Below are 26733 nucleotides of genomic sequence, written 5' to 3' on the forward strand. Positions count from 1 at the left end.
TAGACTAAACACTAAGTAAATGCTGCTATGAAACAGATGAAAAAACTTGTGGCTTGGCTTTGAAATGAACTCTCCCACAGAAAACAATACAAAAAAAAAAAAGGGACAGAGATGTTGGTTTGGTGGTGGTTGTTGTTAACTGATTTTATGTCCAGCACCAGCATAGCACTGCTAATCAGCTACTACATTGAAAACACTTTAAACTCTAACAATATAAAGTACTGGCAAAGATACTGAGTAAAAGGAATTCTCCTACACTGAAAGTGGGAGTGTAAATTGATAAAAGCACTGCGGGAAACAGTTCAGCCATACCAATCATGGAGCACATCCTACAGCTTGCATGGCAAAGGAGAAAATTTCGCACTTCTGCCTAACTCTTTTTTTTTTTTTGTGGTATGCGGGCCTCTCACTGTTGTGGCCTCTCCCCCGTTGCGGAGCACGGGTCTGCAACCCTGCCCAATCACAGAATCCATCCGGTGACAACACCCAGTCAGGCTAAGCGGCCATGGCTCACGGGCCCAGCCGCTCCGCGGCATGTGGGATCTTCCCGGACCGGGGCACAAACCCATGTCCCCTGCATCGTCAGGCAGACTCTCAACCACTGCGCCACCAGGGAAGCCCTCTAACTCTTAAGCACAGTCTCCAGTCCCACTTCTCTGGGAAATATGGCTATAGATGGCCAGTCGGTACAGAGCACATACTATGGCCCACTCAGACAAGGGAGCAAATGTTGAGCTCTCACCCCTCTGGGAAGCATGCCCACATATACCTAGCAACCACGAAGCACATCCTACAGCCCGCCTGGGCAGGGAGTCAAGCCAGTTGCCATACCTAACTATTGAGCATAGTCTCTGGCCCTGGATAATCAGGAAGCCAGAACAGGGACCCTGAGTAACCTCAGAGCCCAACCTAAGGTACTTTCCAATTGCAGAACCCAGCCTAACACCTAATGCAGCAGCAGAGCCCAGGTACAGCCCTGCTGAATGCTACCTATGTAATCACTCAAGCAGGGAGCCCAGCCAGTAACCTGCCCAACATCAGAGGACAGCCTCTGGTCCCATTACGCCAAGGAATCCAGACAGCAACCCTGACATTTTATGCCCCACCAAAATGTGGGGTACAGCTGAAGGCCATACCTCACCCAAGAGCAGAGCACAATGAACAACCTATCTGATTGTAAAGTCCAGCCTGTGGTCCTGCCCAACTTTGGGGCACAGCCTGTGGCCCTGCCTGATTGCAAAGTACAGCTTAACATCTCATCTGACCATGAAGCCTGGCCTGTGGCCCCACCTGAATGTAGAATCCAGCCACTGTTTCCATCTGCTCAGGAAGCACACCTTGAAGCCCCACCTGACCAGGAACAATTGCAGAGCATGGTCTGCAACCCTGCCCAATCACAGAATCCATCCGGTGACAACACCCAGTCAGGGCAAAGACTGTGAATGTGCCCAACCAGAGGTGATTACAGAACACAGCTAGTAATGCCACCTGATCACAACATAGCCATCAGCCCAACTTGACCTGGGAGCCCACCTAGCAACCCCACTTGAACATGGAACCCAGCCACCAGCCCCACCCAACAGCACCCCACCCCCAACCTCAGAGCACAGACTGTAGCTTCACAGAAGTAGAAAACCCTATGGGAAGTTCTATTTACCTGTAGATGCTACCAGCTGATTGGTGAAGGTCCTTCCCTGCCAAAACAAATGTGTAAACTCTGCAAGTGGAGACCATGTACTCCAGTGTGCAGATACCAATGCAAGTATACAAAGATCATGAAGAATCAGGTAATATGATGCCACCACAAGAAACTAATAAACTTCCAATAAGTGACCTTAAAGAAATGGAGATCTATAGACAGTGCAAAGAATTCAGAATAATCCTATTAAAGAAGTTCAGTGAACTACAAGAACACACAAACAACTAACTGAAATTAGGAAGACAATGCATGAACAAAATTAAAAGGTCAACAAAGAAATAGAAATCATAAAGAAAAAAAAAACTCAGAAGTCCTAAAGTTGAAGAATACACTGACTGAACTGAAAAATACAATAGAGAGCTTCAACAACAGACTTGATCAAGCAAAAGAAAGAATCAGTGAACTCAAAGACAGATAATTTGAAATTACCCAATCAGAGGTGGAAAAAGAACAAAGAATGAAACGAGTAAAGAAAGATTACGGGATGTATGGGACAACAATAAGAGAAACAATATACTAGTATGGTAATCCCAGAAGGAGAAGAGAAAGAGAAAGGAATGGAAAGAGTATTTAAAGAAATAATGTCCCTTTCCCAAACTTAAGGTGAGAAATGGACATCCAGATTCACAAGGCTCAAAGGACCACAAATGGGTTGAGCCTGAAAAAGACTACATTGAAATGCATTATAATTAAACCGACAAAAGTAAAAGACAAAGAGAGACGTTTGAAAGTAGAGAGAAAAGCAACATTGCCTTGAAATCAGTCTTGGCAATGATTTTTTTAATTTGATATCAAAAGCACATGCAAAAATAAATAAGTGGGACTACATCAAACTAAAAAGCTTCTGCACAGTGAAAGAAACAGTCAACAAAATGAAAAGGCAACCTACAGAACAGGAGAAAATATCTGCAAATCATACATCTGATTAGGGGTTAATATCTAAAATATATAAGTAAGCCATACAATTCAACAGCAAATAAATAAATAATCCAATTAAAAAAGGCAAAGAACCTGAATAAACATTTTTCCAAAGAAGATGTAAAATGGCCAACATGTACAGGAAAAGATGCTCAACATCACCAATCATCAGAAAAGTGCAAATCAAAACTACAATGAGATATTACCTCACACCTGTCGATAGAGCCACTAGGGGAAACAGTATAGAAGTTCCTCAAAAAATTAAAAATAGAAATGATCCAGCAATCCCACTTCTGGCTATATATTATATGTCCAAAGGAAATACGATCTCTGTCTCAAAGAGATACGTACACCCCCATGTTCACTGAAGCATTATTTACAATAGCCAAAACATGGAAAACGACTTAAGTGTCTGTTAATGGATGAATTGATAAAGAAAATGTGGCATCTATATATACCATGGAATACTATTCAGCCATGAAAAGGAAATCCTACCATATGTGATAACATGGATGAACTTGGAAGGCATTATGCTAAGTGAAATAAGCCAAACAGAGAAAGACAAATACTGTATGATCTCATTTATATGTGAGAGCTAAAAAACCCTGAACTCAGAAACAGAGTAGACTGGTGGTTGTCAGGGGTGGGGGTGGGGTGTGGGAAATGGGTAAAGGGGTCAAAAGGTACAAACCAGAGGTCCACAGTACAGCATGTGACTACAGTTAATAATGCTACATTGTATACTTGTAAGTTGTTAAGAAAGTAGATCTTAAAAGTTCCCATTGGGGCTTCCCTGGTGGTGCAGTGGTAGAGAGTCCACCTGCCGATTCAGGGGACACGGGTTCGTGCCCCGGTCCGGGAAGATCCCACATGCCGTGGAGCGGCTGGGCCCGTGAGCCATGGCCGCTGAGCCTGCGTGTCTGGAGCCTGTGCTCCACAACGGGAGAGGCCACAACAGTGAGAGGCCCACGTACCACAAAAAAAAAAGTTCCCATCACACAAAAAATCTATGTGAGGTGATGGACGTGTTAACTAAACTTATGGTGGTAACTGTTTCATATATACATATATATAAAATCATCATGTTGTACACCTTAAACCTACACAATGTTATATGCTAGTTATAGCTCAATAAAGCTAGAAATTAAAAGACCAGCAGCAATATGAAAAAATAAATAGATTATGACCAGTTGCTATTTATTCTTGGAAAGCAAAGTTGATTCAACATTTGAAAATAAATTGATGTAATTCAACATATTAACAGATTAAAGAAGAAAACCATATGATCATCTCAATGCATGCAGAAAAGCATTAGTTCACTATCCATTCATGATAAAAATTTTCAGAGAAGTAGGATGAAAAAAGAATCTCTTCAACCTAAAAAAGGGTATCTGTAAAAATTCTACAGCTAAGAGCATACTAAATGGTGAAAAACTGAAGACTTCCTCCTAAGATCTAGAAAAGGCAAAGATGTCTGCTCTCACAAGTGTATTCAACATTGTACTAGAGGACCTAGACCACGCAATAAGTAAGGGAAAATAAACAAAAAGCATATAGATTGCAAAAAAAGAAATAAAGTTGTCTTTATGTATAGATGACATGATCTTTAGTAGAAAACCTCAAAGAATCTATAAACGATATTAAAATTATTAATTATCAAGTCACAGGATACAAGATCGACACAAATCAATTCTGTATAACACAAATAACTAGAAATTGAAATTTTAAAATTATCATTTGCAATAACATAAAAAGTCAAATATACATGGATAATCTAATAAAATATTTATAAGACTGTACAAATAAGACTATATACACAGAAGACTACAAAACATTCCTGAGAGGCATCAAAGAAGACTCAATTAAGTGAAATTAATTATACACCATCTTCACGGATGGGAAGTCTCAATATTGTTAAGATGTAAATCATCCCCAAATTGATCTACAAATTCAATGCAATCAAAATCTCAGCAAGAAGTTTGGAGAAATTTATAAGGTGTTTTTCTAAGATTTATCATGTAATAGCAAAGGATATAAAATTAAAAAATAGTTTTGAAAATTTAAGCGAATGCAAATTAAAACCACAATAAGATACCATTACACATCTTTTAACATGGCTGAAATGTTTAAAATTGATAATACCAAGTGCTGGAGAGAATGCAGAGAAACTAGAATTCTCTTATGCTGGTGAGAATGACAAAATGTACAGCTACTTTGAAAACAGTTTGGCAGTTTCTTATAACATTAAACACATACCATATGACTCAGCAATCCTGCTCCTAGGAATTTATCCAAGAGAAATGAAAGCATATATCTATACAAAGAGTAACACATGAATATTTATAGCAGCTTTATTTATAACAGCCTAAAACCAGAAACAACTCAAATGTCATCAACTGTTAAATGAATAAATAAGTTATGGTACATCTATACAAAGGAAGACTACTCAACAACAAACAAAAATGAACTACTGATACATGCAATAACAAGGATGAATTTCAAAAGCATTATGCTAAGTTATAAAAAATCCAGATGCAAAAGGCTTTCCTACTAGAGGATAGTCAGAAAAAAGCAATATTAATCAGAACAGAAATCATATCAGTGGTTACCACGGTTTGGAAGTTGGAGGGGGGAATGACTATGTAAGAGATTTTAGAGAAACTTGGGATGATGGAAATACTCTTGATCATGGTAGTGGTTACTCAGCTGTATAAAAATAAAATCATTTAAAATGTATATTTTTAGAAAGTAAACTTTACTGTATATGAGCTATGGCCTGAAAAACTGACCTATAAAAAATTCAGTGTTTAGAAATGCATTTATAATTAGTACATTTATCAAGAAAGCAAGGAGATGATTACTGTGAAGGTCAGGATAACAGTTACCTAGGAAGCGGATGAGCTGGGGGAGAGGGGAACAGTGAGTGCTTCTGGGGTGCTGACAAAATTCTATATGGGTGGAGCCACAAGACTGTCTGCTTCATAATTCGTTTTTAAACTCTGCATTTATATTTTGTGAGCTTTTATTTATGCATATTTTAATAACAATAAAGCATTTTAAAGTTAAAAAACAACCAAACGTTTTTGTCATTCATTCACAAAACCTCACGAGGTAGCTCTTCCACTTTTGGTAATAAGGTCCAATTATCAGAGGGTTTTCCCACAGAAAATAACTATAAAACTTAGGCAAATTACAAAAAGCAACTCCTTGAAGGCACGGAGAGCAGAGAAACAAACCAACTCTGCTGTAGGGGGTATATGCTTGGGGAGAAGAGAAGAAGAATGTATGAAATTAAGTTCACCAATTTTAGAGCTTTGAGCCTGAGGCTAAGTATACCATGGTAGAAAACAAAGGTCTCCTTGGCTGAAGGAACCAGACAATTGAAGCCATGGAACCATGGCTGCTGAAGAGTGTGGGGGAATCCCAGAAAGGAAAGTCAGAGAAGAGATCCCCCAATTTTTTCCGGCCACATCTCTGACTGACTGCTGAACCATATGTGTGGAACAGACTCAAAGTAGCTCAGCTAAAGGCTGAAGTTCTGAATTGAGACTGGAACCACCATCCAAGGAAAACAGGTTCGCATTTCATCTCCAAATAAGTTAATTGCCTGTCAAACAAAAGTAACATACTCATTGTAGAATAATGGAAGTTAGAATCTCTACATCTGTCATGTATTTATTGGGTACCAGCTATATGCCAGGCATTAGGTTATGTACTGGGAATATAGCAGTAAGCAAGTTAAAGTTCTTGCCCTCAAGGAGGCTATAGTCAAATGGAGAAGAGAGCCTAGAAAGTGTAACAGAACTTAGTAAATGTTTTAATAGGAGAAGTGAAGGGAATATGTGATTGAAACACCTAATGCAAAGTAAAAATGACTTTCTGGAAGTTTTAACCAGGCAAAGCCAAAGGAGTGGCATATTCTAGGCAGGTCCTAGAGGTAAAACAGATGGCACACTTAAGAACTAAAAGAAGCTCAGCATAGTTGGTGTATATATAGTAAAAAAAAGAATGACAAGAGATGACACTAGTGAGTACAGCAGGGACCAAGGTGACTAAAGAGCCAAGCTAACGAGCCTGAACTTAATTGAGAGCAATGAGAAGCCTCTGAAAGATTTTCAAGCAGAGAAGTGAAATATTTCCATTTTTTTTTAGAAAAGTGATTTTGATGGCTGAACAGACTGTTCAATAGACTTGAACAGTCAGACTGAAGAAAGGTAAGACTGGAGACAAAAAGACGGGTTTAGAAGCTGTTTCCGAATTCCAAATAAAAGAGGGAGGAGATATGGGGATATATGCATACATATAGCTGATTCACTTTGTTATACAGCAGCAACTAACAACACTGTAAAGCAATTATGCTCCGATAAAGATGTTAAAAAAAATTAAATAAATAACTTTAGCACAGGGACAGAAGCAAGGAGGCATGTACAATATATTTAAGGAGTTGAATTTATTGCACCTAAAAAAAGTTATAGAGCAACTGTAACTGGGAAGAAATATTGTGAGTCTAGTTGTGGGCATACTGAACTATAGATCTTTTTGAAAAATAAAAATGGAAATTTTTAGCATGCAGGTAGACAGACCTAGATTTTTAAGAGTGAGATCTACAGCAGAGATAAAGATTTGGGTTTCATTAGCTCATAGGGAAAACTTAGATATCAATGTAATAACACTGGTAGATTAAAAAATGGTAGACATTTTAAACAGAAGAAAAGAGAACCAATGGATTAGGATAAGTTTTATATTGAAATTTCTAATTTCAATAGCAACAGTCTACACCTCTATGAATTCCCAACTTATATTATATATTCCTCTGCAATAAAGCTTTCTCATCTAAGAAACAGGATGATTCTAATTGTCAGACAAGCCTGGAGGCTTGAATGAGTTTTGAAAGCTAGGAGAAAGTTTTTATATCATAACAATCTAATTTAAATAACTTTAAGAAAAATACGTTTGGTTTTCAGGAAAGAATTCTTTTCATACTTAAGGGAAAAGTATTCACATTTCTACTTTCCTGCTTTAGAATTTAAAAGTCTACAAAGTGGGGGGCAAAGGGGTAGACAAATGTCAATTAAATACAATTTTTTCACACAACTGATACTGTCTTTAAGTTTAATGGAGCTCCAGAAAGTAACAGAAAACACAGAAGAAAGAAGCAAATGAAAAATACATACATGCTCAAAAAAAAGAATATTTAATTTCAAGCTTACCTTGCTCCTAAATTTTCAATGGTTATATATTCATCCCTTCTCACAACTTCAAACTGCAAGTGATGAAAAAAAAATAGCCCTAAAGTAGTTCAATTTTCAAAATCCTTTAATATTACTTTTTAGCCTTAATATTTGAAAGAAAACAATGAGAACGAAGCTATAGTGAATATAAAACAAATAAAACAGAAGAAACAAGCTATAAACAATCTTAATCAAATAACAAACTAGAGTTGGTCTTAAAAACTAGTTCTACTTTATATCACTATAGGATTTAAATGTCAAATCTAAAATACAAGAAGACCATACTAAACATTAAAAAATATATATATTCCTATTTATAATTTTGGTCTGTTTACTAATTAACTGAAAATTCAACAAGATATTTCATTAATTAAAAAAATAAAATGGATACCATTTAAGTGCATTTTATGTAGCAGCAACTCTATGAGATGTTCTATAGATATTTTTATAGGAAGATGCTTAGAGACTAAAAAAGGGTTCAGAAAATCTAAAATTATTTTTAACCATAGGTGGAACAGAATTAGATTATCATCCTTTGTTCATGATAACGACTTTCCTCATTGCTACAGCCATGGCCTGCTTTGTCTGTTCCTGTTTCTGTGTGTGTATGTGTGTGTGTCTTTATTTTTTAAATTTTCTTATTCTTAAGTACCACTTAAATACTACTCTGGAGAAATCAATGCAATAAAAAGATTAGAGAGCTTAGTCCCATCAAAGAGAATATGGCTAGAATACTATTACTACAATTCCCAAATCTGTTTGAAGTCAAAAACATCATTCCAGTGAAGGAAAGCAAAAAAGAGAAAGATACTCACCAAAATTTTGACAATTCCAGGTACCTCACATTGCAGCATCCTTACCATGTCACCTGTACATCCTTTCTTCAAACATTTTTTCCCACTAAAACTCTAAAGTTATCAATAGAAAAAAAACCAGTAAGTTATCAATAGAAAAAAATAATACAAACAATAAAAATAGAAAAAACCTGCTGATGTGCAAGACTGATTAAATAAAGTTAGAAGCAGATGTTGCTAGACAGTAAAAAAGATGTGAATAAACATTTGAGAGTCAGCTGTTCAAAGATAGTCCATTTCTTATACCAATGGATTTCCTATTTAAAATTTATGACTACACTTTTCTCTCTCACCATTTCTACTTCAAAATCTTCAAATAGTTATATTACAAACTAAAATGTATTTGCTGCCTCCAATAAAAGCAACTTCAAGTAAAATATACTAATTAAGTAAGTGCAAAAAGGAATACTGAATTTCTGTTAGATATATAAGGATTCCAGGGAAAACGAATTTGAGTCCTTTTTCTGATTCTGACCTTGTTATTTCCTCTGGTTAAGTTACTTAGTTTTCTTTTACATCTCTTTCTAAAGTTGAGCAAAATGGATTGCCCTAATAATCAAAGAAAGTGAAAAGTATTTACACACTGCTTAAAAAGTGAATAATAATGCTTTATATAATGATTTTTACAACGTACAATGCAAGTTTATCTTTTTTACCTGTTAATCCTCATAACAAACTTATAAAGTAGGTATTACTATCCTCACTATATGGCTTAGAAAAATGAGTTTCAGCCTAGTGCAAAGAAAACTAGTAAGTGGCTCAATCTGGACTTGAACTCGGAACTCTCAACTTCATATACAGTGCTCTTTCTATTCCACCACAATTCCTTTATAAGTGTTTTCTGCTTTTTGCACAATGTAAACACTCTAGAACCAAACATTATAGACCCAACTTATGGCCATTACCTCATTAAAGACTAATTAATATAGAATTGGGCTTTCGATTTCTACTTTAATTTTAGCGGCAAAGAATTCAATTTAGTTATATGACTTTAGGCAAATATAAATAATACAAATATATTTTGGGTTGTTTTGTTTTGTCTTGTTTTTTGCTGTTTTGTTTGTTTTTTTTGGCTGTGCTGCATGGCTTGAGGGATCTTAGTTCCCTGACCAGGGATCTAATGCCAGCCCCGGCAGTGAAAGCACCAAGCCCTAACCACTGGACTGCCAGGGAATTCCCAATACTACAAGGATAGTTCTGAAGACTATAAATTTATCACTGTCCTCTACCCTTAAAATAGAAACTATCCTTAAAATTATACAGTTGTCCTTTCTTTTTATTAAGTGATTCTATTTATGTCCTTTATGTGAATATACGTAACAATATTTCTATTCTTAAGAGTATAAATCTCTAAAGGGAAGAGAACAAATTAATAGAAATCAATAAGCAAAGCAACTAGCAGAGTATTTCCTACAAAGACCTGTTTAATAAATGGTGATGATGAACAAATAGTGAGGAGAAGAGCATCAGAGAGAATAGGAAAAAAAAAATGAAGGGAGAAAAAAAGAGGAGGAAGGATGTGATCAGGAAGAAATGAAGAGGAAAGAGGGAAAATAGAGGAAAGAGTAGAGGAGGATATGCTGTAGTAAAGTTTTTAAGGAAGAACAAATATAATACCTGATCATTTTCACCTGGATATTTTAAATTCTTGAACTTTTTCCAACAAATTTTATGGAAGTAAACACAACAGCTTTTACTGCACATTAACTGAAAAAATCCCTGGAAAAGAATAAAAGCTGCTGTTAAGAAATAATAATCCATGTAGATATAGAAAATACCACCTTAAGTCATTTTTTAAATTATTCTATAACTAGATGAGCTTTAGATGGCATTGAAAATTTATCAACAGATCACTGGTAATCAAAGAACTATACAAGTCATTTTTATATCACTAAAGACAAAAAAATAGGCAATAATTTGAATAAGTTAATGTAATATTTTCCACATGCTGTATACAACAAAATATCAGAAACTTGGTGAGTGATCTTTGTAGATGAACATGCTGTCTGCCCCACTTCACCTCAACTTTTACATTTCTCTTTTCTTTCAGCCCCAATTCCATACCATTATTCCCCAAAACTTCTTTGTCACCAATCACCAGACCTTAGGTTGCTCTCTTAGTGAGAAATGGCTCCTGAGCTACTGCATTATCCCAAGGTATAGATTTCTTGTCTTTCCTAGTGTGCCATCCCTGGGAACCACAGTCCTGCTTCCTTTAAATAGGTACACTGCTTAGATGACAAAAATCTAAATTTTGTGACCAAGACTTCCTGCTGCTACATGCTACCCATTTGACTGGAACGCTGATTCCTCCCTGGGAAACCACAGGACCATATCACCATGTCACCAAAACCAGGACTGACCCTGACCTGCCCTGAGCACTGCACTTCACCAGGCCTACACTTCCCAATACCCATCTTACCCTAATGAATAGATCTTGGCTTTCTCCTCCTTCCCATCTACGCCATTTGCTCTATACATCATGCTTTTCAACTCAGATTTCCAGTCTTGTAGAAGTAGTCAGATTTACACTGATGATCACATCTCAGCCTATCTTGTGATTTTCCACAGTCTTATTCTGATAGATCCAGGGAGAACTAGACTTGAAGTACTTTGATTGTTGAATTTCTTCAAATCAAGGCTGGTTATGTGTGTGTGTGTGTCCCACCCAAGGCCCATAGAAGAAATAATGATCCTTACTTAGTAACATAATTCTTGAGGAGTGACAACCTTTCTCCTTAGTAAAATGCTAATATTCTCAACCTGTAACATTTCTAACTATAAAGAATATTTTAGATAATTTCCATTATATGATTACAAGAATATTTATTATAACTTCAGAAACTTGTGAATATACAAAAACCCTAGCAAAGCCAATTCATTCTTTTACTGGCTCAAAGGATTTAAATATTTCCTGATCACAGTGAATCTAACCTCTGAGACATTCAAACAACTTCTGAACTGCATTATCACTGTAATTAAACTAAGTACTTTTTAAACAATATTTTGATGCATGATAATATAATAACTTTTATCTAAGTTTAACTTTACAATCACATTTTTAAAATACTCAGTTAATTGGTAATTATAGTACCTTATAATTGGTGTTCTTTAAAATGTCAGCTTCACAAGATCGCTCACAATCTAGATAACTGCAAATGGTCTGCTTCATTATATTACCCTCAGTTGTCTTGATGAAATTGTTAAGAAGGTCCTAAATTTTTAAAATAAAAATAAATCTCATGAATCAGTAATAAAAAGACTACAACACTTATCTTACCTTAAGTTATATGTCCATTTCATATCCTTTTTTGAAGGTGTTGTATATATTTTTTTAAATAGTTATAGAACCTATTTCCCTCATTCAAAGTAAACAATACATAGAAAGGCCCTAAATAAGAAATACTACACTTCTTATTGAATACAAACATGGAGAAAGGACAAAAGTCTATATTCAAAGCTATATGTCTACTCTTCATTCTAACTCATAACACCTAGCATGTTCCTAACAAGAATTACTTGCTCTGATATAAATACAGAGAGACAACAAATCATTGGAAACCCAAGAGAGTCCTTGCTAGAACTGGCCCCCAAGACACCATGTTGGTAGTGGAACTACTGTAGTGGTGCAACAGGCTGCTCAGCCAGAAGGGGCAGAGGCAGGGTACAGAAGTATGTTTTCAGTGTTCAGAGTTACAACTTGGAATGCAATTTCCATATTTTAAAATGCTAGTTAAAGGTTTGTGAAACACGTTATCAAGTCTAAGTTAAACAGGTCCTTAATACTGTCCCTCAGAGAGACATACCCATATATATTGAGGGTATAAGACATGATAAAATAAACCTCTACAGACTATTTTACAAATCAAGTCATCATTCATAACATTTGTTTAATGGCATTCAGAATTTTATGAGGAATAAAAATGTTTTGACCAAGTTGACTAGAAAGTTTTAAGTATCAAGAGAGAAATAAAGAAGCAGCATTCAAGGACCTATCAATATGAAAGTAGTATATCCTGTGAGGATAACCAATAGTCAAGTGGAGATGCTGAAAACAAAGGGATAGGACTCATAGTAGGTATATAACTACTGTGGTTTCACAAATCTGACACTTAATAGTTCAATATTGATCTGTTGAGTCTCCTACCAAAATCTGTTCCTTGTTCCTTACTCCTCATCTTCTGCCTCAGTCACTGATATTCACTCATTCAATAAATATTTACTGAGTGCCTGTTATGAGCCAGGTTGTTATGAATGTTAAGGGATGTTAAGGATACAGCAGTGAACTTAGCAGGTTAATACTTAGTCCTCATGGGACTTACATCAATTTCATCTACCACAATCTATTTAGGTTCAAGCGAGTAGTCTTGAAGTCATCCATTGTATAATTATTCCATCACCCTGTACATGCAATATATTAGCAAGTACTGTTGAGTCTTCTCCCAGAATATACTGCAAATTTTTCTAATTCTCGCTCCATTGCTACCACTCTATGTCTCACCTACATTACTAACTATGACAACTGCCTAACTGGTCTGCCTCTTTCTTGCCTACTGTGTTCAAAACACTCTCTGCAAAATAACAAAAGATCATTGTCAGTTCCTTGCTTAAAACTCTTCAATGGCTTTCCACTACCTAAAACAAAATCCAGAACCCTTATCAAGACTGACTGCAAGGTCCTGCAGAACCTGCAGAATCTGAACCCTGTACACCTAGCCATCTCTGGTCCATCTCTTCACATTCATCTCTAGCCTCACTCACTATAAAATTCACGATTTTATATTCAAATTTGCCCTTCAAGGCCTGAGGGCCTTTCCACATTCAATTCTGTTTACCTAGAATGCTCTTACCCAACTCTTTACAGAGCTAGTTCCATTCTCAACCTTCTGCTTCCAACTTAAATATCACCTCCCAGATAGGCCTTTCCTAACCACTACACATAGATACACATACACATTTATGCATATATACATATAGACAAATATGGATATATGCAGGTATACAAGTGTATGTCTGTGTGTTCTCTATTTTGTCTGTCCCAGTCCCTTGTTTTTCTTTAGAACACTAACTACAATTTGTAACTATTTTATTAATATTTTTTTACTTTCTGAACTCCTCCCTTACCATAAATACAGAAACTCTTCAAAGTCCTAAATTCTATAAGTCATATTTTACTATAATTTGATTATAACACCCCACTGTTTAAAAGTTTTGAGGGGTTTCACATGACCCTCAAGATACAGTCTGAGCTCCTTACTTGGTTTATAAAGCCTTACATGATCTAGCTAACATTACCTTTAACATTTACCTCTAAAATTCATGAAAAAAGGACAGGATATTATTTTTTTTTTAAAAAAGTAACATTCATAACAACAAGAAAACTCCTGGTAGATGATAGCTGAAATAATCATTGAATTAAAAAATTCAATAGAAGGATAGAAACAAGGGTAATGCTGAAAATAATAATATGAAGGGACACCCCCCTGCTAGGGTACCAGCAACTCTAGGAGTACAATCTTCCCCCCAACAGGGTGAGTTCATCTAAGGAGACACATGAGGATAGGAGCAACTGGGGCAGGGCAGGCCTCTGGTGGTACTCACCTGAAACTCCTCAGTGCCAGATAAAGGGGTAAAGGCCAGCCCTCTAAGTTTTCTTAAAGAAAAACTAATCACAGTGTTTGGGAAGTAGGACTTTTGGTGGGCTGACAGGCATAGGCACTGCTTATAACAGATTAAGAACATGCTGGCCTAGAGCCAGAGCATGATCATGGAAGCACTCTGCTCTCTTGGACATTAAACCTTTAGCTATTGGATTTTAACTTAAGAAGTATGGAGAGAGAGGGATGGAGGAGAGTCCAGGGCATCTGGAATGGTGGCTGGTTACCCAACTATTTTTGAAGCAGCCACTATTTTCCAAGCAGTATGGAAATATTTTAACATTATAAGAACTAATATGGGGCTTCCCTGGTGGCACAGTGGTTGAGAGTCCACCTGCCGATGCAGGGGACACGGGTTTGTGCCCCAGTCTGGGAAGATCCCACATGCCGCGGAGCGGCTAGGCCCATGAGCCATGGCTGCTGAGCCTGCGCGTCCGGAGCCTGTGCTCCACAACGGGAGAGGCCACAGAGGTGAGAGGCCCGCGTACTGCAAAAAAAAAAAAAAAAAAGAAATAATATGATAGCACTAGTGCATACTGGCTGAATATTAGCTCTATGCAAAAAAGATGAAGTTAAGAAAATATCCTAGAAAGTAGAACAAAAAGACAAAAAATTAGGGACTTCCCTGGTGGTCCAGTGGTTAAGACTCCATGCTCCCAATGCAGAGGGCCCTGGTTCGATCCCTGGTCTGGGAACTAGATCCCACATGCCGCAACTAAAGATCCCACATGCCACGGAAGACCAGGCACAGCCAAATAAATAAATAAATATTTTAAAAAGAAAAGACAAAAAATAAAAATTAGCAAAGAAATAAGAAAACCAGAAATTCAGTCCAGGATGTCAAGTATCTGAATAAAAGGCATTTCAAAAAGAAAAGAGAAAATGAAGAATAAATCATCAAATAAATAAAAAAAGAAAATGTCCCAGAACCAAAAAACATAAGTTCAGAACACCAGGAATATACAGAATATCCTAAAAATTCCCAGAAAAAAAAATAGGTTATAACAAAAGATTGATAATCAGAACATCAAATTTCTCAAAAATACTACTGTTGGAAGTTAGAAGATAACAGAAACACAATTCTAAAAATTTAAGGAAAATGATTTTCAACCTACAATTTTATGCCCAGGCAATATATAAATAAAGTGTACAAAGAATAAATTATTTTGAGACTTGAAAGATCTCAAAAAATTTATCTCCCAAGCAATACCCTTTTCCAGGAAGCTGCTGGATGAGTTGCACCACCAAATCAAGGGATTATACCTAGAAAGAGGAAAACTTGAGATCCAAGAAATAGAGGATCTACAAAGGAAATGGGTGAGGGTATTCCCAGGAATAGAGTAAAGGGAAACCCTAACGCCAATTTAATAAAAACTTATAACTATTAGTAGGATGGGGAAGTGAAGTGTGTTGTGTGAAGGAGATGTATAAGGAAGCTACTAAACCCTCCTCTTCCACAGTGGGAAGTCAAAAGATAACATCTAAGATGGAGAAATTTTTTAAATAGCAGTATAGCTTTTAAAAAATACAGGTAAATATCAAAGGAAAATGCCTAGAGGGTTGGAAGAAGTTACCCATAGTCAGGAACTACAATTAGAGATGATAAACCACAGACCATTAATTTTTAAGCCTTTTAATATTACTCAAAAAACTGCATACATGTATTACTTTGCATAAAATAAAAATAAGAAAGTTTGGATAAGAAATAAAAATATTTTAAAAGGAGAAGGAAAAAAGAAAAACAACCAAGACCAGGTAGGGGCTGCTCCAGATAAACACAGAAATTCAATATTTTTCCAAAATCTATAAAATTACTACTTTATTAGGTCAAAGTTAAAAGTCATATGATTATCCTGGCCAACACCAAAGACTACCTACTTATTCTATTGATTACTGAGAGAGGTACATTAAAATATTCCACTGTGACTGGGAAGTCTTCTATTTCTCCTTTTAGTTCTACCAGTTTTTGTCCCAGGTATTTTGAGGCTGTATTATTAGGTATATACAAACTTTGAGTTGTTATAGCTTCCTAGAAAACTGAATTTTTTATTTTTATAAAACATCCCTCTTTATTTTGAGGAATGCATTTGGCCTTAAAATCAGCTAAAATATAAGGATCCAGAAAGGTTTAAAGTAAAAGTTTGGAAGAAGATATGTCATTCAAACGCTAACCAAAAGAAGCCGAGTGTAGCTATTTTCATATTAAACAAATAAAAAGTGACCAACATGGCTTATCAGATGAGGAAAAATTACCCAAAAGGTAAAAAATATCCAGAGGGTGTGGGGAAATGGAAACTCTCATAGTCTGTCTTAAGAATATAAACTGGTTACACACTTTCTGGGAGGAAATGTGGAAACATACACAAATAACTGTACAAGTGTATAAACACTTCATAATTCCACCTTTAGAAATTTATACTAAGGGAATGATGTGAGAAATACAAAAAGATCACTTTCCATAATAGTGAAAAACTAGAATGCTTAGGATAAACTAAATCTTCAATAGCAGGGAATTGGTTAAGCAAACTAAAAGCACAGTTTAAGATGGACTATGAAAAAATTATACTATATAATAATCTACTTGCTGGGAAATTCACAATAATATATATTTTCATACTATAAATCAATGTGTATAACATCACACCAATTTATTAAAAATAAAAGGTAAAGAGTGTTTATACAAATGTGTGTATGGAAAGATATAAATGAAAATACTAACAATGGTTTCTCCATTTGAAGAAATATATGGATGAATTTTACTTTTATCTTTGGCATTTTTACATTTTTCAAGTTTTTTAATGTAAGCATTTAGTACTTTTAAAATTTAAATCAACAGCAAAATAATGGTAAATATAGTTAGACAAAAGAAGTTAACTATTACACTTAGCTGTAGCCATGTGAAGTACTGAACTAGTACAGCTTTTAATCTTGTTATTTGGAAACGCTAACACATCCACCTCATTTCTCTCTACTTGTTGAATCATACTAACATTCTGCACTAGATAATGGAATCAAGGTTGTTTCTCACACAAAAAGCTAATGCCCAACAAAAGAATGTGTTTGCTATAGAATGACATAGTTAACATAAACTGCAGTTTATCAAAGATGATTCTGATTAGCCACAGATGAAACGTTATTCTTAAATAATTTCTTACTTTAAAAGTTGTAGGTAAATCTTCATTTTCCATAGGATCTATGTCAAACCAATGATCATCTGTATCTCCTGTTTCTTGTAAGCTTTTATGAAATTCTAGCAGTCCTGCATTATATCTGCAAGGCATTTTAAAATAGAGTTAGTTTGAACAGGACTCTGTAAGTAGACAGTTTACCAATTAGACAACAAGCAACTTCTTTTTTTTTTGTGGTAAGTAGGATGGTGATAACCTCTGGCATGCTATAGAAATACAAACACTAGGACTCTCACCTGTGGTAGATTGGGATGAAATACATGTGGAAGGGGAGGCAATAGATTATATAGTAGCTCAAGCTTGAACATTATGGGGGCCATGGTAATTAAAGGGACTGTAGAGTTGGCTGGCTTTTTTTTTACTGTCTTGGAAGCCTTGAAGAAAGAAAATGGCACAGGTCATCCAACTATTGACTCTGGACACAATGAAAGACAGAGGCCTCTGAGGGTACCATTTAAAGAGACCCTCATCTCCTACAGACATAAAGATAATCTGTGCTGAAAATCAGGCCCAGATTTAATCACAAAGTGGAACAAACTGCAAAAGAAACCAAATACACAGCCTCAACAGGACTACTACTATCAACTAAGGATACTCCGTGAAAGTTAAAAGGCCACTTTGGTAATGTTTCAAAAACCTTGACCAACTCTAAACATAAGGCAGACCATGCTGAAAATGAGGCCCAGTATTTAATCACAAGAGTAGAACAACAGCAAAAACCAAAAGCATAGCCTCAAAAGAACTATTGTACTATCAGGACTCTGATAGGGAACAAGTAGACCATGCAAAAATATGATCTGAGGTACACGTCTCAAAAGATGATACTCTTCCTTCTCAAAATCCTCTCTTATATCTGCTCATTGCCTACAGACAAAAAAAAAAAAAAATCTAGGATCAAGTATAAGCAAAGCCTGAGTGGGAAAACAGAGGAAGAAAAAGCTTATTCACCATAAGCATTGTAGAACTTGACTACTATGTACTGGCAGGAACATGTCTAGGAGTGGATCTTAAGAGTGCTGAACCCATGGTCAAATATATAGCTTGACAGGGAAATATATATTGATATGGGGCAACTCTTCCATAATTCAGCATTTACTTTCCTAGCGAGGACACCCAAAGCCAGTCCTAACATGCTGCTGAGAAGGCTACTTGAAGCTCGGAAACCACAATGGCCTCTAGTAATTGAGGTGGAAATGTTGAAAATTTCTTGGCAGAGTTTTAAAGAAAGCTCAGGGAGGTAAACATGTTAGAATGGACTTACTGCATAAGACCATAGAATCCATCACTAGACAATGTTCCCTAGAAAGGCCCAGAAGACATTCCATCCATTAATGTAATAAGAAATACAGAGCGAGAAGGACATCAGTGTCTTTGAGCAGCTCAGTGGTGGCTATTCTCTATAGGCCAGGGATGAAAGTAAATGACACTGCCAGATGACTGGGCTTTCTAGTGTCAATGATTTGGGAAAATGATTTTTTTCCAATGCCCATCAATAAGGAAAATAAACAGTAGTTCACATATCTGAGGAAAGGACAGCAGTACAGATTCTCTGTCTTGTCTTAGAGCTATGTTAATTCTCTCCACAATATAGACTAAGGGGATTCTGATCATCCTGACATTCTGCAAAACATCACACTGGCCAACTACATTGATGACATCATGCTAACGAACAGGAAGTGGGACATCTTCTGGACAGTAAAAAACAGGCATGCCAGAGGATAGAAGATCAACCTTACAAAGAATCAAGGAACTACCATATAAATGATGCTTTTAGGGATTCAATGGTTGGGCCCAGCAGTAATCCTTCATAAGGATTTGCATAAGTAAATTTTGCCTAATTCTCCCTTCAGATCCCAGCCAAACATTATTTCCTCAAGGAGACTTTTGATTCCCAGAAAGACAATAGGGTTCTAATAAAGACTAATTTTTCATTATGTTTTCCTTCATAGCACTTTATCACATTTCATAATTGATTATTTATATAACTGATTATTTGATTAAGGTCTATAACATTCACTATACTGTCAGTTACATGAGGACAGGAACTATCTATTTTGTAAACCATTTTATCCCCAGCACCTAAAGCAGTCTCTAAAATAGGATAAATGTTTAGCAAATAAAATGAATTAATGATGCTATAAATGGCTAAGGATCTACATATGGGAAGTGAACAGATGGTCCATAAACATTCTCCTGTACAATTTCACTAAGTGTGTAATACCCAATACTTCCAGACTCAGAATTTGGACCCTTTCAATGAGTTATAAGCTCATTCGTAACTTAAATACCTATTCCAAGTGGTGATAACATTAATAACTACAACCATTAATTATCTATTAAGAATAGCATTTTTGTGTCCTGGGCACTGTTAATCACTTTATGAGGTGGGCACTATTATTAGTTCCAAAGATAAGGCTTAGCAACATTAAATTTCCTAGAGTCATATATTAGATAAGTGGTAGAAAATGTATTTGCACCCAGGCCTATCAGACTCCAAAGCCTATGTTCCTAATGCCTATGCTATACCACCTTTTATTGCAATGGCCTGTTAAGTTTGATACTTAATATTCTCAAGTACACTAAAGAAATTATCTATAGAATCAGTGATGGAGAAAAGAATCAGTAGAGCACAAATGTCATGATCCCTGGTATGTACAAACTTTATTCCCATTACATAATGCTAACAGTTGATAGGCAAGATCTACCCATTAATTAAAATCCTTACCTCTTCTGAGCACATCGAAGTAAACCACGTCCAAAATAAACTAAAGACATAAAGTTTTCACAAATTTCATTTTCTTGGATCACCATCTTCATCACCAGAAATTTATTCTCAGCTTCTATACAATCCTGTAGCAACATAAAGCTAGGTTTGGCTGATGTAAAAGTCATTTTTTTCCTTTTACAATAAACAGTTATTTCCCAAACTGGAGAAGTTAGGGCAGCTTTAATATTGATCCAGTCATTTATTCATATCTCTAATACATCTCTGTATATAATCCCATAAATAATGTACTCAGTGCTTTAGTTATTTACAAAAGAACTAAAGATCTTTAACCAGTGTTTCAAAGTGAATATTAAAACAACAATCTTTATATCTAAAACTGACAAATATTACTAGCCAAAATAAGGGCTCTTCTGATGACTATGGGAACATAGTTCTTTATATTCTTCCTAATTTTTCATTCTAATTAGAGCACAAATCTTCCTAGTTTTTCAAATAGGAAATAAATGACTTTTTGCCCACACATATAGACTCTTTTGAGGAATGACAACCTTGATCATAAGCAATATAGGTTTAGAAGTAAACTACAGAATCAGTTCTAATAAATGCTTTAGTTATCATTATTAAAACAGGCACAGTAGCCCCAGTCTCCCTGGGAAAAAAACATGCTGCATGGCCTCATTTAAAAATATTCTCTAGCACATCACACTAAATAATTAGCATTATGTGAAATTATTTAAAGTGGAAATGTTTTCAGTTTGGTGCTTATAAATTCTACTTCACCTAATTAACAAGTCAGATGTATTTATTTATGAAACCAAGTAGAGAGTACAAATTTAGGAATACAAAAAGTAAAAGAGATATCAAGGCTGCAATTGAGAAATCATTAAAAATAAGAAAAAGAGAATTTAAATTTGTAAGGACCCTTAGAAATCACCTACTTACCTCCTAGATTTTTACTTTTGCACTTCACTTTATTTGATAAAGAATTTGAGGTAAAACTCACATTTTACAAAGAGGATAAGATGAAGACCAGAGAGATTAAACTACACTAAAAAATGGATTAAAATTTATTATATAAGTGAAAGAAGCTAAACAATTTTCTGTTTTATATGTGATAAGTATTTCAAAGATAAATAAAGTTATAAGCTAACATTAAGTTTCCCCTACCAATATTTTTAGTTTCACAATATAGTCTCTAGCATAATTACTCTACATTTTCAATATATGACAGAAAAGTCACAGAGTGGTTTCAACTTTTAGAGAAGGTCAAAAATCAACATTTTAATTTGTTAAAATGAAGTCAGTGTATGTGAAGAGATTTATAATGTGCAAATAACACATGCTACATACCTCTTTCTTTCCTCTTTCAGTGACTGCTACTCCATACAAAAATAGTAATGTCAAATAATAACCAATATTAATCTGATGTGCCTAAAAAGATAAAATATACTTTAGTTGATTATTTAGACTATGGTACTTTTTACTGTAGAAAGCTTAATTAAATATCCTAGGCCTATTTAATAACTATTAAAAATAGTTAAAATTATCATTATATTGTCAGTCATCTAATAATCACTACAGAGAATTCATTTTAGATGTATTTAATAGTTTGACCCAGAAGAGAGTCAATAATCTCAAAATAAAACATTAGAGTTTGATCAAAGAAAATGAAAGCAAATGCCATCAAGATTTGTTATACTAAAACTTGCCAAAAAATTCTCTTTCTCTCATGATATTTTTGTATAGGAACACTTTAGATAATAACAAATACTACCATCCAGCTTAGAAAATACAATGATCTCTTAAATCAAAGTCTTTTGTTGTCCACATGTGGGTTTTGTTATAACAGTATGAACATAAAGCTTATCACTTATTTAATGAAAAATTAAAACACAAATATTTCCTTCATTTGAAAATGGTCTATGCCAAATTAGAGATGGAGAATAGATTAGGGGTTAGGGAGAGTGAGGAGGGTAAAGGGTGCATATGACTATAAAGGGGTAGCATAAGAGATTTTCATGGTGATGAAATAGTTCTTTTATCCTGATTCCAGTAGTGGTTTCAAACATATACACTTGTGATAAAATGGGACAGAACTACACACACCTGTGCATAAAAAACTTATCACAGCTGACCTGAGAATGCTATCCTTAGAAAGGTCTGCTTGCAAGGCTGACCCTCGGCTGGTATCTGTAAATCTGGATTTCAAGAGTGTTCCCACTGTTCTCTGACAGGGGTGTCTCACTGTTCCTAGACTGTTTGTGCCAACTATGTGATTTATGTTGAGCACCAGGAAGTTTCTTCTGGGAATCTGAAATTTTGATACATGTTAGGCAGAGGGTGCCTACATGACCAACACCCAATAAAAATCTTGAGCACTGATTCTCTAATGGACATCCCTGGGCAGAAATATCTCTCTCACACACACACACAGACACACACACAGACACACAGACACACACACACACAACCACAGACACACACTGCTGCATTTTTGTTGCGAAGGAGGGAAAGAAGGAATGTACTCTGTGTAACCCCTCATGGAAGGGAGAAAACATAAGGAAGCCTGAAGATGGATCCCTCTAGACTCTGCCTACGTTATGTTCTGACCATTATAGTCTGGGTGTGTATCTTTACTATATAATTGCAATAAATCTCAGCATGAGTACAACTATATACTGAGTCCCACGAGTCCTTCTGAACACGGGGGTTGGAGACCCCTGACAAAACACCCACTGTACCAATGTCAACTTCCTGGTTTTGATAATATATTGTTATGAAGATGTAACTATTGAGGGAAACTGCCTGCAGGGTACACCAGGACCTCTCTGTACTTTTCTACTGTACAAAGTTGTATTTTTGCAACTTCTCTGCATCTAAAATTATCTCAAAATAAAAAGTTAAATGGGAAGATGGCAGAAGAGTAAGACACGGAGATCACCTTTCTCCCCACAGATACACCAGAAATACATCTACACGTGGAACAACTCCTACAGAACACCTACTGAATGCTGGCAGGTGACCTCAGACCTCCCAAAAGGCAAGAAACTCCCCACGTACCTGGGTAGGGCAAAAGAAAAAAACAGAGACAAAAGAATAGGGACGGGACATGCACCAGTGGGAGGGAGCTGTGAAGGAGGAAAGGTTTCCACACACTAGGAAGCCCCTTCGCGGGCGGAGGCTGCGGGAGCCGGAGGGGGGAGCTTCGGGGCCACAGAGGAGAGCACAGCAACAGGGGTGCAGAAGGCAAAGCGGGGAGATTCCCGCCCAGAGGATCGGTGCCAACCGGCACTCACCAACCTGAGAGGCTTGTCTGCTCACCCACCGGGGCGGGCGGGGCTGCGAGCTGAGGCTCGGGCTTTGGTCGGAGCGCGCAGGGAGAGGACTGGGGTTGGCTGCGTGAACACAGCCTGAAGGGGTTAGTGCACCACGACTAGACGGGAGGGAGTCCGGGAAAAGGTCTGGAGCTGCCGAAGAGGCAAGAGACTTTTTCTTCCCTCTTTGTTTCCTGGTGCGCAAGGAGAGGGGATTAAGAGCGCTGCTTAAAGGAACGCCAGAGACAGGCGCGAGCCGCAGCTAAAAGCATGGACCCCATAGACGGGCACGAGCCGCGGCTAAAAGCGCGGACACCAGAGACGGACATGAGACGCTAAGGCTGCTGCTGCTGCCACCAAGGGGCCTGTGCGCGAGCATAGGTCACTATCCACACCCCTCTTCTGGGGAGCCTGTGCAGCCCGACACTGCCAGGTTCCCGGGATCCAGGGACAACTTCCCGGGAGAACGCACAGCGGGCCTCAGGCTGGTGCAACGTCACGCCGGCCTCTGCCGCCGCAGGCTCTCCCTGCACTCCGCGCCCCTCCCTCCCCCCGGCCTGAGTGAGCCAGAGCCCCCGAATCAGCGGCTCCTTTAACCCCGTTCTGTCTGAGCAAAAAACAAATGCCCTCCAGCGACCTACATGCAGAGGCGGGGCCAAATCCAAAGCTGAGCCCCTGGGAGCTGTGAGAACAAAGAAGAGAAAGGGAAATCTCTCCCAGGAGCCTCAGAAGCAGCAGATTAAAGCTCCACAATCAACTTGATGTACCCTGCATCTGTGGAATACATGAATAGAAAACGAGTCATCCCAAATTGAGGAGGTGGACTTTGAGAGCAAGATTTATGATTTTTTCCCTTTTCCTCTTTTTGTGAGTGTGTATGTGTATGCTTCTGTGTGAGATTTTGTCGGTATAGCTTTGCTTCCACCATTTGTCCTACGGTTCTATCCATCCGTTTTCTTTTTTTCTTAATAATTAATTTTAGTTTTAATAACTTTATTTTACTTTATCTTCTCTTTCTTTCTTTCTTTCTTTCTTTCTTTCTTTCTTTCTTTCTTTCTTTCTTTCTTTCCTTCCTTCCTTCCTTCCTTCCTTCCCTCCTTTAGACAACGAATCATCCCAAATTGAGGAGGTGGACTTGGAGAGCAAGATTTATGATTTTTTTCCCCTTTTCCTCTTTTTGTGAGTATGTGTATGCTTCTGTGTGAGATTTTGTCTGTATAGTTTTCCTTCCACCATTTGTCCTATGGTTCTATCAGTCCATTTTTTAAAAAAAATTTTTTTCTCTTAATAATTATTTTTTAATTTAATAACTTTATTATCTTCTATTTTATTTTACTTTATCTTCTTTCTTTCTTTTTTCCTTCCTTCCCTCCTTTCTTCCTTCCTTCCTCCCACCATCCCTCCCTCCCTCCTTTCTTTCTTTCCTTCTTCCTTCCTTCCTTCCTTCCTTCCTTCCTTCCTTCCTCCCTCCCTCCCTCCCTCTCTCTCTCTCTCTTTCTTTCTTTCTTCCTACTTCTACTAATTCTTTCTCTCTACTTTTTCTCCCTTATATTCTGAGCCGTGTGGATGAAAGGCTCTTGGTGCTGCAGCCAGGAGTCAGTGCTGTGCCTCTGAGGTGGGAAAGCCAATTTCAGGACACTGGTCCACAAGACACCTCCCAGCTGCACATAATACCAAATTGCAAAAATCTCCCAGAGATCTCCATCTCAACACCAGCACCCAGCTTCACTCAACAACCAGCAAGCTACAGTACTGGACACCCTATGCCAAACAACTAGCAAAACAGGAAGCGCAACCCCATCCATTAGCAGAGAGGCTGCCGAAAATCATAATACGTCCACAGACACCCCAAAACACACCACCAGACGTGGACCTGCCCACCAGAGAGACAAGATGCAGCCTTATCCACCAGAACACAGGCACTACTCCCCTCCACCAAGAAGCCTACACAACCCACTGAATCAACCTTAGCCACTGGGGACAGACATCAAAAACAACGTGAACTACGAACCTGCAGCCTGCAAAAAGGAGACCCCAAACACAGTAAGATAAGCAAAATTAGAAGACAGAAAAACACACCACAGATGAAGGAGCAAGATAAAAACGCACCAGACCTAACAAATGAAGAGGAAATAGACAGTCTACCTGAAAAAGAATTCAGAATAATGATAGTAAAGATGATCCAAAATCTTGGAAAAAGAATAGACAAAATGCAAGAAACATTTAACAAGGATCTAGAAGAACTAAAGATGAAACAAACAATGATGAACAACACAATAAATGCAATGAAAAATATTCTAGATGGGATCAATAGCAGAATAACTGAGGCAGAAGAACAGAGAAGTGACCTGGAAGATAAAATAGTGGAAATAACTACTGCAGAGCAGAATAAAGAAAAAAGAATGAAAAGAACTGAGGACAGTCTCAGAGACAGCTGGGACAACATTAAACGCACCAACATTCGAATTATAGGGGTTCCAGAAGAAGAAGAGAAAAAAAAAAGGACTGAGAAAATATTTGAGGAGATTATAGTTGAAAACTTCCCTAATATGGGAAAGGAAATAGTTAACCAAGTCCAGGAAGCACAGAGAGTCCCATACAAGATAAATCCAAGGAGAAATACGCCAAGACACATATTAATCAAACTGTCAAAAATTAAATACAAAGAAAGCATATTAAAAGCAGCAAGGGAAAAACAACAAATAACACACAAGGGAATCCCCATAAGGTTAACAGCTGATCTCTCAGCAGAAACTCTGCAAGCCAGAAGGGAGTGGCAGGACATACTGAAAGTGATGAAGGAGAAAAACCTGCAACCAAGATTACTCTACCCAGCAAGGATCTCATTCAGATTTGATGGAGAAGTTAAAACCTTTACAGACAAGCAAAAGCTGAGAGAGTTCAGCACCACCAAACCAGCTTTACAACAAATGCTAAAGGAACTTCTCTAGGCAAGAAACACAAGAGAAGGAAAAGACCTAAATAACGAACTCAAAACAATTTAGAAAATGGGAATAGAAACATACATATCGATAATTACCTTAAGTGTAAATGGATTAAATGCTCCCACCAAAAGACACAGACTGGCTGAATGGATACAAAAACAATACCCATATATATGCTGTCTACAAGAGACCCACTTCA

At 37.0% G+C, this 26733-nt stretch overlaps 1 protein-coding gene across 4 annotated transcripts in view; it reads right to left on the reverse strand.

Moving 5' to 3' along the window:
* Nucleotides 1-26733, reverse strand: part of DZIP3 (DAZ interacting zinc finger protein 3) — a 119935-nt gene that overhangs the window by 60863 nt on the left and 32339 nt on the right. For all 4 annotated transcript variants that reach the window (XR_010943750.1, XM_067738945.1, XM_067738948.1 and 1 more), the window contains exons 6-12: nucleotides 21626-21706; nucleotides 20273-20397; nucleotides 17515-17629; nucleotides 11797-11916; nucleotides 10320-10421; nucleotides 8664-8756; nucleotides 7828-7880 (exon numbers count right to left, since the gene is read on the reverse strand). Coding sequence is in view for 3 of the 4 variants with exons in the window: in XM_067738945.1 (XP_067595046.1) it covers nucleotides 7828-7880; nucleotides 8664-8756; nucleotides 10320-10421; nucleotides 11797-11916; nucleotides 17515-17629; nucleotides 20273-20397; nucleotides 21626-21706 (689 nt within the window). In the remaining variant the exon portion in view is untranslated. The remainder of the gene's footprint in view (nucleotides 1-7827; nucleotides 7881-8663; nucleotides 8757-10319; nucleotides 10422-11796; nucleotides 11917-17514; nucleotides 17630-20272; nucleotides 20398-21625; nucleotides 21707-26733) is intronic.

The sequence above is a fragment of the Pseudorca crassidens genome, chromosome 5, assembly GCF_039906515.1.
Source record: "Pseudorca crassidens isolate mPseCra1 chromosome 5, mPseCra1.hap1, whole genome shotgun sequence".
Classification (NCBI taxonomy): domain Eukaryota; kingdom Metazoa; phylum Chordata; class Mammalia; order Artiodactyla; family Delphinidae; genus Pseudorca; species Pseudorca crassidens.